Source organism: Nannizzia gypsea, genomic scaffold (assembly GCF_000150975.2).
Source record: "Nannizzia gypsea CBS 118893 supercont1.1 genomic scaffold, whole genome shotgun sequence".
Lineage (NCBI taxonomy): Eukaryota > Fungi > Ascomycota > Eurotiomycetes > Onygenales > Arthrodermataceae > Nannizzia > Nannizzia gypsea.
The window spans coordinates 4,055,955-4,074,768 of record NW_003345201.1 but is presented as its reverse complement, the minus strand read 5'-3'; the positions used below and the strand labels follow the sequence as shown (position 1 = coordinate 4,074,768).

Below are 18,814 nucleotides of genomic sequence, written 5' to 3'. Positions count from 1 at the left end.
TGATATCTTCATTTATTTCAATTAGCAAAGGCAGTTGAATTTCAAGATATGGTGGTTCTTGTATAGGCTCATTCTTCAGGTCATGCTGGTATCATAATATATACAAACAAGCAGGAGCAGCAACGAAAGTCAAACAAAAGCAAAGTGGTATCTGACGCAAGTCAACGATAAATGTATCCGCTCCCATACCAAAAAAAGAAACCCCAGCGCTTAATCAAAAACGAACGAGCACAAAGATTGAGATGACAAGGACGGCTATAGTCATCTCCTCTCAAGCCTACTTAAAGCTCTTAGAATGTCACTTAAATCCTCTCTTTCGCTGGCTACCGTCTCCTGGATACTACTCTTGTCGTTTTCCTTCCCCCCAGACGACGACCCACTGGCATTTCTACCTTGCAGTGCATCTCGTTCCTCTAGTCTTTGAGCACATATTCGTAAAATGTGTCTGCTGAGGTTGTCTGCAGATTGCCGGAATATCTCAATATTATGGATACCAGCTGCGAAGGAATCAAGAGTTGGTGTTAGGGAAGTAGAGAGTCGTGTTAGGCGCTCTGATATTGATGCTATGGAAGTATCAATGTCAGGGCTTGGTTTGGTAGGTTTTGAGGATTCTTTAGGTGATGATTGTGAAGAACTAAGGATATTCAAAATTGACGCTTGTGATGGATCAAGGAGCGATTGGTTGATAGTTGACGGTTGATGAGGCAAAGCCGCAGGTCTATTGTGCGGTGTCAATGTAGATTGTTTGGGGGTATCTGGTTTAGTGCTGATTGTTGGTACCGATGGAGGTCGTAGAAGAGCGGCCAGAGACTGACGCTCTGCCTGAAGCCTACAATAGATATTAGCATCTAAAACAGATTTAGGACAATAAATTCAACATACCGCCGAATGTGTTCTTCTAGCTCTTTTATCTTTTCCGCGTTTTGTATATTTCTTGGGTTCGGTTTTTTTATAACAACCGCTGGAGTGGTTGTTTCTGGCCGGCTGAACCAATCGGACAAGTCTGACCTATCTCCGAAATCTTTGAGAAGCTCTTCTTGTATGACACGGGCTGATACAAGCAATATGATGTTAGTAAACCAAGCCTTTTCAGCATTTCAGAAGAGTATAACATACCAGCCAGTCTTGCACTTTCGTCTTCCGACCGTGATCCCGTCGGTTTCTCACCAAGAGCCCTGGTAGCACACCAAGTGAGCAACTGTCTCATTCGCCGCGGCTCAGGAAGACCCTCGCTAGCTATATGTTTATAGAAATGCGAAGTATCCACTTTATCATGTGGTAAAGCTATATATGTATCGTGTCAGCAGTATTCCATTACTCAACGAGCAGTGTAAGAAACGCACCATTTGATACTCCACTGTCTATCAAGGAGCTCGCTCTACGACCGCGGAGACTCAGGCTGCTTCGCCTTTGACCTTTGCGGCTTTTCTCTTTCCTCATATCCTTATTTCTCTGAATGACTGGCGTATCCGCAAATGGCAATGCAATTTTTGTACCGGCATTTTGTATATCTTCCGGCGTACTGTGGATCACCTCCTTGCTTTCTTTTTGCCGTGTTTTGAGTCCCGAATCTTTGGTATTTCCAGGTTTTCGTTTCTTAGCTACATGTATAGGTCCGGGATCTGGTGTCTGAATTTTCTTGAGAGACTTTGTTTGTTTCTGAGTCATTGGTTCAATGCTCTCTTGGACCGACCGTTTTGCTTTTGGTCTCGCAGATCTATTATCAAGGGACTCTGACGAGGGTTCAATAATATCGTTCGGTTTTCGCGACGTGACCAGCCTTTTCTTCTGTCGTATGGTGGAAGTGGCATTGCTCATTTCAGGTGTTGAACTACCTTCTGAAGCTCCATTTGACAGCGCTCCGTTGGTCTGTTTAGGTTTTTTTATATTGCCAGCACGAGTGAACTGGAAGCCCTCAACATCCTCATCGTAATCAACTGTTTAAGTGCCATAATTGTTAGTTGATGATCAATGGACTTAACGCAAAAACATCAATTAAGTACACGAATAGGGATAGTCTTACTCGCTTTCCTCTTGACTGTCGACCCATTTATTCCGTTCCTCCCCACCGCATTTTCTTTAACCGCCGAGGAGGGAAGTTTCGCGGTAACGGATGTCTTCCCTCTCCCGCGCGTCTGTGACATAGCCAACCCTGGCGATCCAGTCAATAAATCTCGATGAGCCTGCTCTGTGTCCGCACGTATCCTTAGCAACAGCTTTTCCTCGTCTCCGGTGGATCCTATATTACGGGTTGATGCGCCGCCGGGCCTGCAGCCAATATTCCCAAGATGATGCTTAAGTCCCGTAGTTGTAGTGCTTGGAGCCAGCAGGACGGCAGTCATGTCCAGAAGTTGTCAAAGCAATGAAGAAAATAGTGGCGCCGGGCGGCTAATTCAGCCGTATTGACCCAAACCCGTCTATTCCTCCTCGCAATGCTGTTTAGCTCGCCCAGCAATCGCTCGAAGCTTTCAACCTCGCGCGCGTCTGCCCACCGGTTCAAGCGCAAATTGAGTCGCCTTGATGATAACGATAAGTTCCAGCTCAGCTAGCGTCCTATCCCATTGCATCCCACGGCAGCTCCTTCAGTCGTTCAAACAGCCTCGTTGTGTTTCTTCAATATCAATCGGATGGGGGGGATGATCTCGGGGTTCCTGTTGCGCGTAGGTCCAAACTGTCTCCTATCTCACTCTCGCCGGGATATCTTCTCTGGTGTAAATGGCGCGGTATCCTAAACGCTTGCCGTCCGTATATTAACCGCGAGTATTCAAGGCGAGTCCTCCACTACCGTCGTCGTCGTCTGTTGTTTGACTCGATATCGCTGGCATTTCTTCGCCTGCTCATGAAATCGCGGGCAGAACAAGCACGGACGCTAGCCGCTTTGGGGAGGTTGTTTTGGTCTTGGCATAAGACATGTTTAGGCTAGCTTGTATTATGTAATTGATTATGAATAACATTTATTTCCTCCGCTTAGTCATTATTTCATTAATAAGCATACGCATCTCCCTTACCACTTGCTGCTGTCATTTGACAAGTCTTTTAGCACTCGAAAAAAAAAAATTATTGGCGGAAGACGGTGCGAGTTGGATCACTATAAGGAGAATCTTTAGGCTGTTGAAAGCTGATAAGACAAATAGAGTGTGGTCTGCACGGTACAGTGTACAGTGCGTTGTGTGGCTCCAATCACTATATCTTGCACCCAGGTATAACAATTCACTACTCTAGGCCTCATATAACGTTGTACATCCTTTAAATCTAGCCTACAGTCAATACCTTACGCTTTGTAACTGTCCCTCTCTATCTAGTCTTGTCTCGGTCGATCAATTGTAGCTTTGGTGTACCTACCACGTGACCTCAGTGAGCTCACGCCAAATCAAAGCTCAAGCTTCAACTCCAACATCAACGTCAACAATCAGCAGGCAGCAAGCAACCAAAGACGCTTTCACCGTTAGCCCATTTCGGATCCACGGTCGAGATATAAATATAACTAACGCAAATACACTCGCTACTTACTCTCCGTCGCCATGGGTTCCGACCCGCAGTTTGCCAAATACCCCGATCTCTCCCTCAGTCAAGACATCTTCAACCTCTCGAACCCAGCATGCCACTCTTCTCCACGCCAGAATTCGCTGAAGAAGCTCCAGGCCGCCATACAAGAGCACAGCATGGCGCCGCTGTACAGACACCTTGCCCATCCGGTAGAAGGTGTACTCAATAATGCTGGAGAGGGCACGTCACAATCCCCTGCAGCGGCCGGCTCAAGCCCAGGCAGCACCGGGGTAGTAGTGATGTCTGACATGTTAGCGCGGAGGCCATCGACCAGCAGATCTGAATTGGCATGGGATGAGAAGCTTTATGATCGTCTGGTGGCGGAGAATAAGCGGGAGCTAGATGAGTTGGCGAAGGAGGAAGAAGAGGCGGCTGAGGCGGCTGGCGAGACAGAAGTGCAGGCCGCAAGGGGGAAGAGAGCAGAACTCTGGGCCAGAGTAGGCGATAAGGTGTGTATCATACATATGTCCTTTTTTCTACTTTACCTTTACTTGATATCGATCTAACACGTTGATTTTATTCAGGATAAAGCCATCGCTGCTTACGAGGCCGTGTTTGAAAACACCGGTGTCTTAGGTACCAAGATAGATATCGTGCTCGCCATGGTTCGTATCGGTCTTTTCTTTGGTGACAAGGTATTTGTCAAGAAAATGGTCGACCGCGCAAACACGCTTGTTGAATCTGGAGGTGACTGGGACCGTCGAAATCGTCTAAAGGCCTACAAGGGTCTTCACTTGCTTACTATCCGCAACTACAACCTCGGCGCACCTCTACTTCTTGACAGTCTGTCGACATTCACCAGCTATGAGCTCTGCAGTTACTCCAACCTAGTCATCTATGCTGTCCTCGCCGGATCGCTGTCCCTACGACGTGTGGACTTCAAGGCCAAAGTAGTTGATGCACCTGAGATCAAGGCTCTGCTAGGTGAAGGCGAGGACAGACTATCAGCTCTGTCTGGGGCTCTCTCCTCAGGCCCTGGAGCCGGTGATGAAGAGATGACGGACGTGGAGACCAGCGCTACCCCCACCCCCGCCGCAACCTCCAAAGTAGTCAACCTTACCACCCTAGGTACCGAGACTGGTGTCCAATCCGAGACTGAAGCGCCTGTCGACTTTACCCCTTTGACCAATCTGGTTAGCAGCCTCTACATGGGCCAGTACCGTTCGTTCTTCTCCGCATTGGCCGCAGTGGAAGACAACTTCCTCAGCCAGGACAGGTACCTGGTCGAGCACCGTGCCTGGTTTGTGCGTGAGATGAGACTACGGGGCTATCAGCAGTTACTGCAGAGCTACCGTGTGGTTGGCTTGGCGAGCATGGCCGGTGATTTCGGTGTTACTGTCGATTTCCTTGACCGGTATAGTTATTCCCTTCCTTCTGGCTAATTGCCCCTTTAGTCACTCTATCCAGCCTCTCCTTCCCGCCATTGTACTAATTGATCATAGGGACCTTGCGAAGTTTATTGCTGGAGACCGGATATCATGCACGATTGACCGAGTCAACGGCATCATTGAGACTAACAGACCAGACGATAAGAATAAGCAGTACGCTGACGTAGTCAAGCAGGGAGATGCCCTGATCACTAAACTACAGAAGTACGGGCAGGCTGTGCGGTTGAGAGGAAGTGAGCGTGGCTAAACCTCCTGGCTCCTGCCAGCTATTCTGTTCACGTCCTTGCCCTAAAACAGCGTCGGCCTAGATAGAAATATACAGCCCTGATCTCTTGACTCCAGTCCACCTTTATCTACATACACGCATACTCCCTCTAGTCTCCATCGTATATCCATTCCTCCCTATGTCTCATCATCCCCGTCTCGATCTTCTCAAACTGCCAAGGCCACACACTATCAAACTCATCAAAAGCCGCTCAATCGAATTTGATACGAACAATCCTATGATCAGCAACAATCTGAAAATAAAACATGTCCTAGTCCATTTTCTTCCCTGCTTCTTTTATCTGCTGCCTCTCCCTCTATCAATCGTTGGCGCGGCATGGCTCCCCTTCGCTCTCTACCGAGAGTCACCACCGCATTGTCAACCACCTATGCTTGCTTTTTCCCTCGATGCCACGGGCGTCTTCATTGCTTCCCCGGTGCCAGTCTGGCTGCAAAGCCGGCATCGTTTCGGTCACAGTATGCCCGTAAGTCCAGTCGGCGTTGGCCAGCCATATTATGACAGCATCGACTGCTTCGTATCTCGTCCCCCACATGAAAAAGCAAAAGTCAACCAATCTGTCCGCATATAAAAAAAGGCGGGCGGTCCCTCTCTCGCATCTTCAGCCATCCTTACGCTGCTATCTTAGATCGCTATAATACATAGAGACAAGACTAGATTTTCTTTTATATAACTATACCATACGCTGGCCGTACTGACATACCTATCAAGCTACCGTCGTCCTTTATCGATACTCCTCCGCCATGGCGACTCCCCGCATGAATAGGAGCAATGTCAACCCAAACGTTATCAACGCCCAGTATGCCGTCCGAGGAGAGCTGGCAGTGAAGGCAGAAGAGTACCGCCTGGCCCTTGAAAGGGGTGAGAAGCTGCCCTTCGACAAAGTCATCTTCGCCAACATCGGGAACCCGCAGCAGCTCGAACAGAAACCCATCACTTTCTCCCGCCAGGTGCTGAGTCTACTGGAGTACCCTCCCCTCCTCGAGAACGAACAGGCCCTCAAGTCTTCCTTTGGATATAAGTCCGATGTTATTGCGCGGGCAAAGACGCTGCTGGCAGATGTCCAGAGTGTAGGCGCATACAGCCAGAGTCTAGGAGCCCCCGGTATCAGACAGAGTGTTGCCGACTTCATTGCCCGCCGAGATGGATTCCCCGCCAACCAGAAGGACGTCTACTTGACCGGCGGTGCTTCTGCAGGAGTTAACACTATCTTGAACGTCATCTGCGCAGGCAAGAAAACCGGAGTGCTCGTGCCTATCCCACAGTACCCTCTGTACACCGCAACCCTCTCCTTGCTCGATGCTACTTGCGTGCCATACTACCTGAATGAGTCTCAATCTTGGGCCACAGACGTCGAGGAAATCAAGACCTCACTTGCCAACGGCGAGAAGGCTGGAACAGACATTCGTTGCATCGTGATTATCAACCCTGGCAACCCGACCGGCGCCAGTCTTAACCCTGCTGCCATCAAGGATGTAATCGATATTGCTGCCGAAAAGAGACTAGTCATCATTGCCGATGAAGTATACCAAACCAACGTCTTCAAGGGCGAGTTCACATCTTTCAAGAAACGCCTACGTGAGCTCCAGGCTGAGTTCCCTGGTAAGTACGATGGTGTTGAGCTGGTTTCTCTGCACTCAGTCTCCAAGGGAATGGTGGGCGAATGTGGACATCGAGGAGGATACTTTGAACTTGTCGGTTTCAAGCCTGAAGTCGTCGAGCAGATCTACAAGTTCGTGAGCATCAATCTCTGCCCACCTGTGATCGGCCAGTGTTTGCTCGAGTGTATGGTTCACCCGCCAGTGAAAGGTGAGGAGAGCTACGAACTGTATCAGAAGGAGTACAACGGTATTGCCGAGGGACTCCGGCAGCGTGCATTTGCCTTGTATGAGGCCTTCAAGAAGATGGAAGGCGTCGAGTGCCAGGAGCCTCAGGTGTGTAGATCCGCATCCACCCTTTGCTGTATCAGCTTTCTGACGAGTCTTGATAGGGTGCTATGTATCTCTTCCCGACCATCCATCTGCCAGCCAAGGCCGTTGCTGCTGCCACCAAGGCTGGCCGTAAGGCAGACGAGTTCTACTGCCTCCGTCTCCTTGATGCTACCGGCGTTTGTGTCGTCCCTGGCTCGGGCTTTGGACAGAAAGAAGGCACTTTGCACTTCCGCACGACCTTCCTGGCGCCCGGAACCGAATGGGTAGACCGCATTGTCAAATTCCACAGTGAATTTATGAGCGAATTTAAAGATTAATACTGAGAGCGCCTGGATGAGATTTTTTTAAACAAAACTATAGTTTAGACGATATGAGATGTACATGCCGGCCAAACCCATCTTGTTTCTATCTAATTTGGCCCCTCTAAACCAGGACTTGGGTAACTTGGGCAATAGAAGAAATATTTGCAAAATACCGTCTGATCTAGATCCTTTCCATTTGACAAGCATCCCTGTTGTTGTTACCCTGCCAACCGTGGGCCATCACTGCTCCAAAGTCCTCATTTACCCACTATCTAGTCACCAACTGCTAACTACCAGCTCCGTACGCCTTCTTCTCCCAACCAGGTAGCCTTCCTCCCCGGGACAAACCGGCGACTGCCCCCGGAAACTCCAAGGTCCACAGTTACTCTGCTCGGGGAGGGCCGGGGAACCGGCGAGTACATAACCTTGGAGGCAACGAAAAACACCCGGAATTAGCCGTCGATCTCAATGTCAGCAGAAAGACCAAGATGATCAAAGCTGTTGGGAGCATAGTAGATAGCAACGAAAAAGACGGAGAAGGCGACCAGAAAATGACAAAGACGTTAGCAGAGGGAAGGGGCTGGTAAGCGCGTTACGCGAAAGGATGATCGTCAATCCTGTTTCTGCAGGGCAACAGGTGAAACGGCATGGAGGAAACAGTAGCTGAAAAGTTACGCAGAGGATCAATTCATTATAGGGAAGAGCAAGCTCAACTGGGGTGAGGCGTACAGAGCATGGCGTGTTCATACTTACGTATGCATGGTGATCAATGGTGTTAGAATCCAGGCTGAGCCCTGAATGAAAGCCAGGGCCGGGGTAACCGATTGGACACAGCTTCTATGTATAGGAAGGATACTTAGTTGAATCAAGTAGTTAAATTGAAGGATCATGGAGAGTGAAATATAACTATGCGTAGATACACAGGTAGATAGGTAGGTAGGTGAACAAGTAGATAGCTGAATGGCTTGATTAGCCCTAGCCGGCATCAAGAGATTACATATGAGCCATTAACCAGCTACTACTTGTTGAGCCTGTGTCATCGTCAAAAAGCAAGGCCCTGTCCTGAAGAAGATCAGCAGGCTGTGAAGATCCCCAGACGCTGCGATATCATGACTGCCTATTACAGGCATTGATAGACCAGACAAGCAAGTCGAAGCTCTTTTAAGCGTCTAGGCAATAGCTTGTTCCATCTCTCCTCGTTGTCCTGGTCGTCTCATCATCGATCTGTTATCTTTGACACCAGGGAGTTGAAGTATGTGATTGCAAGTCAACCTGCGTAGTCAGAAGCTTATGTCGATTAGGGTACTGATAGCTATCCGCTGCATCCAGCGGCAGGGCTAGGACTAGTAGGGTATGGCATTGATGAGGGGAACCCTTGTAAGGCTTTATCGTCCTTCGATAAGATAACCAGTTAGCCAACTAGAAGAAGATCATTAACTTAACTACAGAACTAGAGAGTAAATAACTAGGCAGAGATACTGTTCCCCTGGATCTGCTCTCTGCTCTGCGGACACCCATGATCGTTCCTTCAAGCATTGGTTATTTGCTTTAGCTTTTTCGGCATACATCATGTCGTACAGAGAAAGCAGCTGGAGGACGAAAGACGGCGCAGCTAGGTCGCCGATTTGTCTCACTAAATGATTCTTTTGGGGAATATGTCGCAAGCGCGTTTCCCGCATCGGGTCGACCTTCGAACTTCTATTGAACAATCTCCTGATCATCCTTTTTTGCTTCCAACGAACGTCACCTCGAACTAGAGCCGAACTAGCCGCAGCAAGTAGGAAAGACGGCCGGAAACCTAAGGTTCCTAAGTTCAGGGTACGACAATCCCATGGGTTAACAATCAGCTAGAAACAGCGAGGTTTCAAAGCATCGGAGGTGATGAGTTGTGTAATGTTCTTCTCCGAACTCCATACTCCGTACAGGTCAGATTCTAGGTGTGAGAAAGGGTCCTCCGTACGGAGTACGGAGTACAGCGACGACGCATGTATTTTCAGCATGGAATGGGATTTGCCCTCTCTTTCTCCTGAGCTTCGACAAGGAGATATTTTCGTATGCTCGTGCTCATGAATCAAAATCCCGTGAAGAAACTAGAAGATCCAACGAAAACCAAAGAAAAAGAAATAACGCGAAAGGAGGGTCGTCTCGACGGAGCATGAATGCCCGACACGACGGAGCTGTGGAGGAAGACGGGAAAGCGATGCAAGGGGTTTCATTTTTCGTTTCACAGCTGGCGCCCAATTGGACGAAAGACCTTCTACCAGTTTCCCGAGCCTACTTGATGCCGCCTGTTGGAAAGCCATGAGACGTCATTTGTTGCCCGAAAATGCTGAAGAGGGGAGAAAAGGATTTTTTTTTTTAAAAAAAATTCTATCCCTGTTCGTGCATGGGCTGGGTCTGGCGGGGGAAGTTGGCAGAGCCAACGATCCTTCGGACAGGTGCCGAACATGTCCTGAAAAAGCGTGGGTGCGATGGAGCTAGCGAAGCTGAGCGGGAGCTAGAAAACCTCAATCACCAACGTGACACGGAATATGAGAGACATTTTCGAGCATGAACTGCCCTGCCCCTTCTCTTCTCTTTTATTTTTTTTTGCAAAACGAACGAGGAAGAGGACTTTGTAAGAGGGCCTGGCCAGAAGGCGTTCCTGAGAAAATGAATCACGGGGGTGACTCTCCAAGCGGACGAGAGCCCACGAGAATCGCCACCATCAAACTGAAGCTCTGGCAGCCACCTTGTGGTGTACTTAGTCAGGTCCGTCTGGGCCCCTCAGTCGGGTACTCGATGTACATACGGAGTACGGAGTAAGCATTGTGGCGTAGCACCCATGGCTGTCACTGTGATGGGGAGCCCAACTCGATCCTTGCAAGATGGCCTTGTTTGTATTGTTGTTTGGTGTTTTGAGTACTCCGTGCCTGGCCCTGTATTTTTTATTTTATTTTTTTTTTGTAGATGGATGCTGGACTACATGACCTTCCACATCCAATATGGGCTGCAGAGAGATTTTCCTTGGTCGTTCAATTGAGGAAAGTTACAGGTTACCATTGAGTAAGTGAAACCGACGTTCCAAAGTGAAAATAAAAATAGCCCTGTGAGCTCGAAAACCCGATGCCTGTACCTCCGGCTATGGAGTCGTCTCTGTGGCTGCCTCTGCAGACGAGTGGCTGGCCAAGGCGACTAACAGAGCAATTGTCTGCAAAATTATCGTGAAAAACACCACAAGGTTGTGACTGTTCTCATTATCCGCACGGAGCAACCTTTCGTCACTTCTTGACTGCAGTGCGCGGTCTATCAAATGCGCGCAGTTCGCGGTTGCTGTCGTAGTCGTTGCTGTTGTCGTTGATGTCGATGTCGATGTCTTTTCCCCCTTTTCTTCCCCTTTTTGGCGAATCACGGGGATCGGAGGATGTCGGGGCAAGGCTTCACCCGCAGGCGCCACCGGGCCGGGAGAATCCGGGTGGCAGGTGGCCCAGGCCTTGCGAAAAAAAACCCCGTGCCCTGGCTGACTTCGCCTGCTTTTTTTGCAAAACTCCACCCAGCAACAACAAGCAGCGAACAGCAAACTACCGCTTTGCCGGAGCAACACCCACGATTTCAAACGATCCCTGACACGATATTACGCTTACGCTTCACGAAAACGAAAAATTAAACTGCTCCTGTACCGTTAGATATAATAAGCAACCATGCTGCCCACCTCCGCTGCCCTCTCTTCCGCTCGTCGTGATCAGATACATATACCCTCTCATTCCCGCCTCTCTAATCCCTCTTCTTCATCCATCACTTCTGCTTCTCAAGCACCGCAGTCAGACTTTCATAAGCAGCTTGCCTTAAAGCAGGACCACTCCAACTACCACTCTACATCTCTCAAAATGGTCATGCCGTCAGTTAACCGGACGAGCTTGCACCCAACCGGTGTCCAGTACGCTTCCCTGCCCTTTTCTCATAACTCCCCCTTATCCGCAATTGCCCTATGTCAAGCCCCTCCGGCATCTGCTAGGGACATCACTGACCGACCGCTTGCCAGGCCGTCTCATGCTCACACCGAGATCGAGGAGGAACTCCACGAGACCGCCCACATCGACTATGACAGAGTTGCTATCGTAAGTGTTTGACATGAAGGTCAGGCTTGTTACCCTCATATATACTAACAGAACATACAGATTGCCAACCCTTCCGTTGCCTCCCTTTACGAAGATGCCCTCGTTTACGAGACCGGAACCGCCATCACCTGCAGCGGTGCCCTTACTGCCTACTCTGGTGCCAAAACCGGTCGCTCTCCCCTAGATAAGCGTATCGTCAAGGAAGACAGCTCTTCTAAGGACGTCTGGTGGGGACCTGTTAACAAGGCCATGAGCCCTGAGGTTTGTCTTCCTCCATATTTCCCCTTGTCTTATCCTTCCGCCCGATGATATCATTCGCCCCGCATTTGTCGGATAACGTGACGCTTCAATCTTGGCAAACGAGGCTCTGGCGTATATCTTGGCGCTTAATTATATCTTGGCAATCATGAGTCTGACTTAAGCGCTTGGATGAATAGGTATGGAGAATTAACCGCGAGCGTGCTGTTGACTACCTCAACACCCGCAACCGCATCTATGTCGTCGACGGTTTCGCCGGCTGGGACCCACGATACCGCATCAACGTTCGTGTTGTCTGCGCCCGTGCCTACCATGCTCTTTTCATGCGTAACATGCTTATCCGACCATCTCGGGCCGAGCTCGAGCACTTCCACCCCGACTATGTTATCTACAACGCCGGTTCTTTCCCAGCCAACAGATGGACCGAGGGTATGACTAGTGCCACTTCCGTCGCCATCAACTTCGCTGAGAAGGAGATGGTCATCCTTGGAACTGAGTACGCTGGTGAGATGAAGAAGGGTGTCTTCACTGTCCTCTTCTACGAGATGCCGGTCAAGCACAACGTCCTCACCCTTCACTCCTCCGCTAACCAGGGCAAGGATGGTGATGTCACCGTCTTCTTCGGTCTTTCTGGCACTGGAAAGACCACTCTCTCCGCCGACCCTAAGCGTGCTCTCATCGGTGATGACGAGCACTGCTGGACCGACACTGGCGTCTTCAACATTGAGGGCGGCTGCTACGCCAAGTGCATTGGCCTCTCCGCCGAGAAGGAACCAGATATTTTCAACGCCATCCGCTTCGGCTCCGTCCTCGAGAACGTCGTTTTCAACCCAGAGACCCGTACCGTCGACTACGACGACGCCACACTGACTGAGAACACTCGTTGTGCTTACCCCATCGAGTACATCGAGAACGCCAAGATCCCATGTATCTCTGACGGCCACCCCAAGAACATCATTCTCCTCACCTGTGATGCCCGTGGTGTCCTCCCACCAATCTCCAAACTCACCCCTGAGCAGACTATGTTCCACTTCATCTCTGGTTACACCTCCAAGATGGCCGGTACCGAGGACGGTGTTACCGAGCCCCAGGCCACCTTCTCCTCCTGCTTCGCCCAGCCATTCCTTGCTCTCCACCCCATGCGCTACGCTCGCATGCTCGCTGACAAGATCCGCGAGCACTCTGCCAATGCCTGGCTCCTCAACACCGGTTGGGTTGGTGCCGGTGCCACCACCGGTGGCAAGCGCTGCCCCCTCAAGTATACCCGTGCCATCCTCGATGCCATCCACTCTGGTGAGCTTGCCAATTCCGAGTATGAAGTTTACGACACCTTCAACCTCCATATCCCAACCTCGTGCCCTGGCGTTCCTTCTGAGCTTCTTAACCCCAAGGCTTCTTGGACTGGTTCCGCCGACTTTAAGCAGGAGGTGACCAAGCTTGGTGTCCTCTTCAACGACAACTTCAAGAAGTACGCCGATGAGGCCACTCCCGAGGTCATCGCTGCTGGCCCAGCTGTTGCCGCCGCCAAGGTCGAAGAGGCCGTCAAGCCTGCTGCTGCCGCCGTTGGCAGCATCGTTGAGCAGGTCAAGGCTGCTGTTACTGAGCCAGAGAAGGTTCTCAACGGCGAAGCCCCTGCTAGCTAATTCATTTACCTCGTCATATCGTCATCCACCTAACGTTTCCACCGATACACGAAATGTACCATGACCCGCCCTGGTTAGAAAAGCGCCTCCAAGATTTTGGCCTACCTCTTCCTATTCTCAAGCTGCATATGATACTCAGCGTTTCTTTTTTCCTTTCCTTTACCGTCATTTTTTTCCTTTTGGCTAATCACAACGATTACGCTATCTCTCTTCGTTGAGAGACTGCCTCCATCCCTATAAATTGTGCCTGCCTCTTTACTTACTATGCTTGTCTTGTGTTACCTTTGATTTCTGCGGGTGAGTGATTTGAGTCAATGAGCGCAAGGAGATGGAAACAATTAATTAAACTATAGACTATACCCATTAGAAAAAAATAAATAAAAAATATCCAAAATTAACCAACTTCCACTACATTTCGGTATCTTGATTATGGCGATAGTAACTTTACGTATATATCGGTGCATCCAACAGTGACTTCTTTGTATCTGCTATACATCGAGCGCAATATGACATGTGCTGTGTTACCGCATACAGAAGGAGAGATGCTTGGCGCCGTGAGCTTGACGGTGATAAGCCTTGAGGCTCCTTGGCGGGCTCGCGTGGCCGAAGAGACATTTAAGTAACGACACACGACGTATTCACAGCCTGGCACCATCACCCGGCACCTGAGAATCGCAGCGTACAGTGCAATGTCTCAGACCGCCGAAAGTAGTGTTGCAGGTAAGCTTAGGCAGAGCAGTTGGTTAACTTTTTCCACTACTGTTCCATGCCACCGAAATGAAGCCAAGCCAGCTCCTTTTGCCTCTCAACATTCCGGGCATCTTCTTGCTGGTTCTCTTCGATGGCATCGTGATCCTCCAGAGACGTTTATGCATACACACGAGCCTTTGCCCTTCGAGTTTTCTGTGTGCGTACCGATGCACCAGTAACAAGAGCGAGTTCGATGCAGTCTGCAATTCCATTCCTTTCTGGGCCTGTCTCGTGGTGCTTTTAACTAGCCCTCGGACTGCCCCGACGATCCACTCACAGCGAGTTTAGACGACCAGGATTCGCTGTTCCGCTCTTTAAACTGGAGGGTTACACCTTGTTCCCTCCTTCCTCAGAGTCTGGTAGCGGGAGATGCACAGAGGCCTATTGCTGGCTTTGAAGACTGGAGGGCCAATGATAGCTTAGAAAGAGAGCTCATGCTGGTCGGGGTACATCATCCGTCATCGACGTTATTTCTTTACGGCTTTACCGAGAAAACGGAGTATATAACTAGGAGCTTCGTGGTCCAGTGGCCGTGTTTCCGTCTTGAATAGTTTTTTCCAGTCTTCTCTTCTGCGGATAGCGCTGAGTTTTCTTGTCTTCCAGGTATGTATATAAGGAGAGGCAAAGTCGCAACTCATCTTGTTAGTTATTAAATTAACCAACGTCTAGGTACCTTGTTGCACTCTACGCGAGAGGAAAATGGCGGACCCGGCGGTCACCTCAAAGAGTGACTCGTCTATCGAGGCAGGGTCCAACGCAGGGCAAGAGCAACCTCTAGAGAATCTAGAGAAGTCGAGATGGGAGCGTAGCTGGCCGACGATAGCTTGCGGCGCTGGCCTCTTCTCTGATGGGTATCTGAACAACGTAAGTAAACGGCATCCTTTTCAGCGTTGACATGATCACAACATTAACGTCGTCACAGGTTATTGGCTCCGTCAACACCATTCTCTCTACGATCTATCCAGATTCATACAACGAATCTTCCGCCGTTAAAAATGTTCCATCGATTGCTTTCGCTGGTACGGTTGTTGGCCAGCTCCTGTTCGGCTATATAAGCGACCACTATTCCCGCAAATGGTCGCTGATGGCCTCGACTATCATCCTGATCATTTTCGCCGCGTTATGCGCTGGTGCTTATGGTGCAGGAGGCAGCCAGACAGGCCTATTTGCAGCCCTGACAGCTTACCGTTTCTTTCTCGGGATCGGTATAGGCGGAGAATATCCTGCCGGCAGCGTCGCAGCTGCTGAAAGCACAGGAGGGCTGAAACATGGCCACCGCAACCGTTGGTTCATCATGTTTACGAATTTCCAGATTGACTTTGGATTTGTTGTTTCTGCTCTGGTGCCTATGATCTTGGTCTTGATCTTTACTGAGAATCATCTACGGGCTGCGTGGAGAGTGATGTTGGGCCTCGGAGTGATTCCCCCGTTAACTCTCCTTTGGCTACGGCTAAAGCTGAATGAGCCTGAAGAGTTCAACAGGGAACGTATGCATAAGTATCCCGTATGGCTTATTGTCAAGTATGTTTATCTCTTCATTCCTCACTCAATATATGCTAATCTATCATAGATTCTACTGGAAACGACTGGTAAGCGATTGTCGACACCATTCCAATATTACTCCCTACTTACTTGCATGTAGTCGATTGTCTCCCTCATCTGGTTTATTTATGACTTCTCTGCATACTCCTTCGGCATCTACTCGTCCGTCTGGCTGAAAATCGTCTTGGGCTCATCGGCTCCTCTATGGAAGACCTTTGGATGGAACACTGTTCTCAACCTCTTCTACATTCCTGGTTCATTTGCTGGTGCCTGGGTAAGTGATTGGATAGGACCAAGACACGCCCTCGCTCTAGGAGTCGGGCTTCAGGGTATCTTGGGCTTTATCATGGCTGGCTGTTATAAGTACCTCGCTACTCCGCAAAACGTTGCTGGCTTCGTGGTGGTATATGGGTAAGCAATAATAATGTCTATAACCGTTCGCCTCCACTAGGCTTTGGCTAAGCATCTGACTAGAATATTTTTGTCGTTGGGTGAGCTTGGGCCGGGAGACAACATTGGTCTGGTTGCATCTAAAACTAGCGCGACTGCTATCAGAGGGCAGTACTATGGTATTGCTGCAGCTATGGGCAAAATTGGAGCCTTCGTAGGAACATACGTCTTTCCCATCATCAAAGACAATGCACCAAATCCGATACGAGCTGGACAGGATCCATTTTTTGTGTCCAGTGCTCTATGCTTGTTCAGTGCAGCATTGGCCGTGTTTTTGTTGCCGCATATTGGACAGGTACGTCACCCTTGTCCTTCATGTATGTGACCCGAGGTATGCTAATATCAAGTATAGGATACGATCACCTATGAAGATATGCGGTTCAGACAGTATCTCCAAGAGAACGGGTATGACACCAGCACGATGGGAAATCAAGCGGCAGCCCCGGTGAGCCATAGTCAAGAGAAGAACTGACCCTAGCCGCTGTAACTATTGGTCGTTAAGTAGCACATAATAATAGTCCTCTGTACCAGCCTCATTCATTGGTACCTAATACACATCTGTAATTGTCGAAGTGCTGCATCCGCAGCGGTTTACTGATGCCGAGGTAAATATCACGTGCAGCTGAAGATGCAGCTGAAGGTGCAACTCCCTCGGCCTTTTCCGTTCGCGATGATGAATTTATCCTGATGAAACCACGGAGCAACAGAACTGATTTCAAAACAGACCAAAAGATCTCTTTCACAGCAAAACACCAGATTATACCGCGACAATCATTTTCCACCACATCACCAGTGTGCACAACTGAGTCAAGCTCGTTTTTAGACTCACGATCGAAGGAGAGAGAAACGCTCAAAAAGCCGTTAAGATGGTTGCAGACGCCCTTGCCTACCACCCCACAGTGGCTCATTACTCGAGATTTATTGCTACTACGGGTAGGTACATACATTTCTTGAGGCTACCATTGACCAGGTTCCTGAAGAATGTCACTGGCTAACTGGTTGCCATCTAGTTGGCCGCGATAAGGTCCTCCGAACGTTGCAATACTTTTCCCGCTTCCTCGCCTGGTATCTCCTCCGTACAAACCGAGCGCAGTCCACTATAAACCCGTTTGAGGCTATTAAAAAGCAGTTTGGCCTTACTCGAAAACTTCTCCGTGTTGGCAAGAACATCGAGCACTTCAAGGCTGCTGCGATTGCCCTCGACTCTAAGCCCGGCGTTGCCGGCGCGCCTGGATCAGACCCAGTGCTCAAATACCTGGCTGTAGGAAGACAGCTAGGATACGGAGTCTACCTCTCCTTTGATATGTTGACATATCTTGATGCAGCGGGTATTCGCAAGTTCGCTGCTGTTAAGAAACTGCAAGCTCATGCTCAGAAAGCATGGTTGACTGGACTCCTGTGCAGTGCCATTGCCGGTATCTATTCCATGTGGAGACTGCGCGAGATGGAGAAGAAGATAAACAAAAAGGATGGCGAAGGAGCCGTAGAAGGAAAGAAGATTCAAAGGTTTGTTTTGACTTTCTTCCCCAGATTCAACATACATAAGCGGCAGGTCACTGACAGCTATCTCAGGGAGCGTGCTACTGTCTCGACACAACTCATTTCCGATCTATGCGACCTTACCCTTCCACTGTCTAGCCTTGGATACGTCAACCTGGACGATGGCGTTCTTGGTATTGCTGGAACTGTCAGCAGTTTGATTGGACTCAACACGGCCTGGAAGAAGACCGCCTAGTTTGACTCAATCGCTCTCAGACCCTTGATTATGTATCCTTTTTCGAATAATACCCACAATTGTTCAAGGACGAATATCTAGACTCCATGTATCCTCCGAGCGATTTTCCATGCCAGTTTTGGCCAAGTAAACCCGGAGTCCGGAACGCACGCTACTCTCCTATCTTGCATACACGATTATCACTTGTTTCCTTTTTCGAGCCGATATGATTCTCTATTCCACCCCAACAACGCCACATCGATCTCCAGGCCATTGGCTTATAACGATGCTCACTACTCTTCCCCGTGTTTCCAGCACCCATGCATGAATGGATGTTTCCGTATGGGCCACGGGACAAGCCATCTAGAGTCTTCGGCAAGCTTGGCGACTGGGGATGATGATTTCGGCATCTCATCCACAGGCCTGGTTTCGTATGCGGTCCAGAGAAGAAGCAGTTGCGATTGAAACATATTTCCTGCACTATCATTTGATTAACATTTCCGCCCTGTATATATTTTGTGAATGCCCTATCGAGGTTTTCTTAAGTCTGTCCTATTTATCATTTCGACTTCAGTTAGCTTTGTTTTCTCTTGGAATTAATATGCATGGCAACCAATTCTTCCCCATTACTTCAACTATTCAAAGTCTAGAGTAGCTGAATTGTAAAAATAACCCCAACTCCAGCCAGCCAAGCCCAAACAGGGTAGTCAAGCCCTAATATGGTGATTTGTGGGCTGAAACCCGTATATACAAGCAAGCAGAAGTTTTCTGGCCCCTGAGATAATACTCCGTCCCGCTAGACAGGGGCCGACATTTAAGAAATGGGGGTATCCACGCCCATACGGAGATGATTCTGTTCTGTTCAATACTACCTCCCTAAAATGCATTAAACCTACTGCAGGCTGGCATG

At 49.3% G+C, this 18,814-nt stretch overlaps 7 protein-coding genes across 7 annotated transcripts; 5 read left to right on the top strand and 2 right to left on the bottom strand.

Moving 5' to 3' along the window:
- Window positions 1-261: 261 nt before the first annotated feature.
- On the bottom strand, window positions 262-2,342 carry MGYG_01491 (Mis12-Mtw1 family protein; the record flags this gene model as incomplete). Its single annotated transcript, XM_003177367.1, has 5 exons — window positions 262-829; window positions 883-1,051; window positions 1,117-1,284; window positions 1,344-1,937; window positions 2,024-2,342. The coding sequence occupies 5 exons, from the start codon at window positions 2,340-2,342 to the stop codon at window positions 262-264; spliced, it is 1,818 nt and encodes a 605-aa protein (XP_003177415.1).
- Window positions 2,343-3,521: 1,179 nt separating this feature from the next.
- Window positions 3,522-5,181, top strand: MGYG_01490 (26S proteasome regulatory subunit RPN7; the record flags this gene model as incomplete). Its single annotated transcript, XM_003177366.1, has 3 exons — window positions 3,522-3,995; window positions 4,071-4,900; window positions 4,989-5,181. 3 exons carry the CDS (start codon window positions 3,522-3,524, stop codon window positions 5,179-5,181), a joined length of 1,497 nt encoding a protein of 498 aa, XP_003177414.1.
- Window positions 5,182-5,960: 779 nt separating this feature from the next.
- MGYG_01489 (alanine aminotransferase 2) lies at window positions 5,961-7,465 on the top strand (the record flags this gene model as incomplete). The annotated part of the gene is made up of 2 exons (XM_003177365.1): window positions 5,961-7,151; window positions 7,208-7,465. 2 exons carry the CDS (start codon window positions 5,961-5,963, stop codon window positions 7,463-7,465), a joined length of 1,449 nt encoding a protein of 482 aa, XP_003177413.1.
- A 1,154-nt stretch (window positions 7,466-8,619) lies between these two features.
- On the bottom strand, window positions 8,620-9,171 carry MGYG_01488 (hypothetical protein; the record flags this gene model as incomplete). The annotated part of the gene is made up of 2 exons (XM_003177364.1): window positions 8,620-8,722; window positions 8,897-9,171. 2 exons carry the CDS (start codon window positions 9,169-9,171, stop codon window positions 8,620-8,622), a joined length of 378 nt encoding a protein of 125 aa, XP_003177412.1.
- Window positions 9,172-11,316: 2,145 nt separating this feature from the next.
- Window positions 11,317-13,448, top strand: MGYG_01487 (phosphoenolpyruvate carboxykinase; the record flags this gene model as incomplete). The annotated part of the gene is made up of 4 exons (XM_003177363.1): window positions 11,317-11,366; window positions 11,472-11,547; window positions 11,608-11,808; window positions 11,985-13,448. 4 exons carry the CDS (start codon window positions 11,317-11,319, stop codon window positions 13,446-13,448), a joined length of 1,791 nt encoding a protein of 596 aa, XP_003177411.1.
- A 1,449-nt stretch (window positions 13,449-14,897) lies between these two features.
- Window positions 14,898-16,662, top strand: MGYG_01486 (MFS phospholipid transporter Git1; the record flags this gene model as incomplete). The annotated part of the gene is made up of 6 exons (XM_003177362.1): window positions 14,898-15,062; window positions 15,121-15,719; window positions 15,769-15,787; window positions 15,841-16,151; window positions 16,215-16,485; window positions 16,543-16,662. 6 exons carry the CDS (start codon window positions 14,898-14,900, stop codon window positions 16,660-16,662), a joined length of 1,485 nt encoding a protein of 494 aa, XP_003177410.1.
- A 394-nt stretch (window positions 16,663-17,056) lies between these two features.
- On the top strand, window positions 17,057-17,925 carry MGYG_01485 (peroxin-11; the record flags this gene model as incomplete). The annotated part of the gene is made up of 3 exons (XM_003177361.1): window positions 17,057-17,123; window positions 17,201-17,696; window positions 17,763-17,925. 3 exons carry the CDS (start codon window positions 17,057-17,059, stop codon window positions 17,923-17,925), a joined length of 726 nt encoding a protein of 241 aa, XP_003177409.1.
- Between the last annotated feature and the right edge of the window lie 889 nt (window positions 17,926-18,814).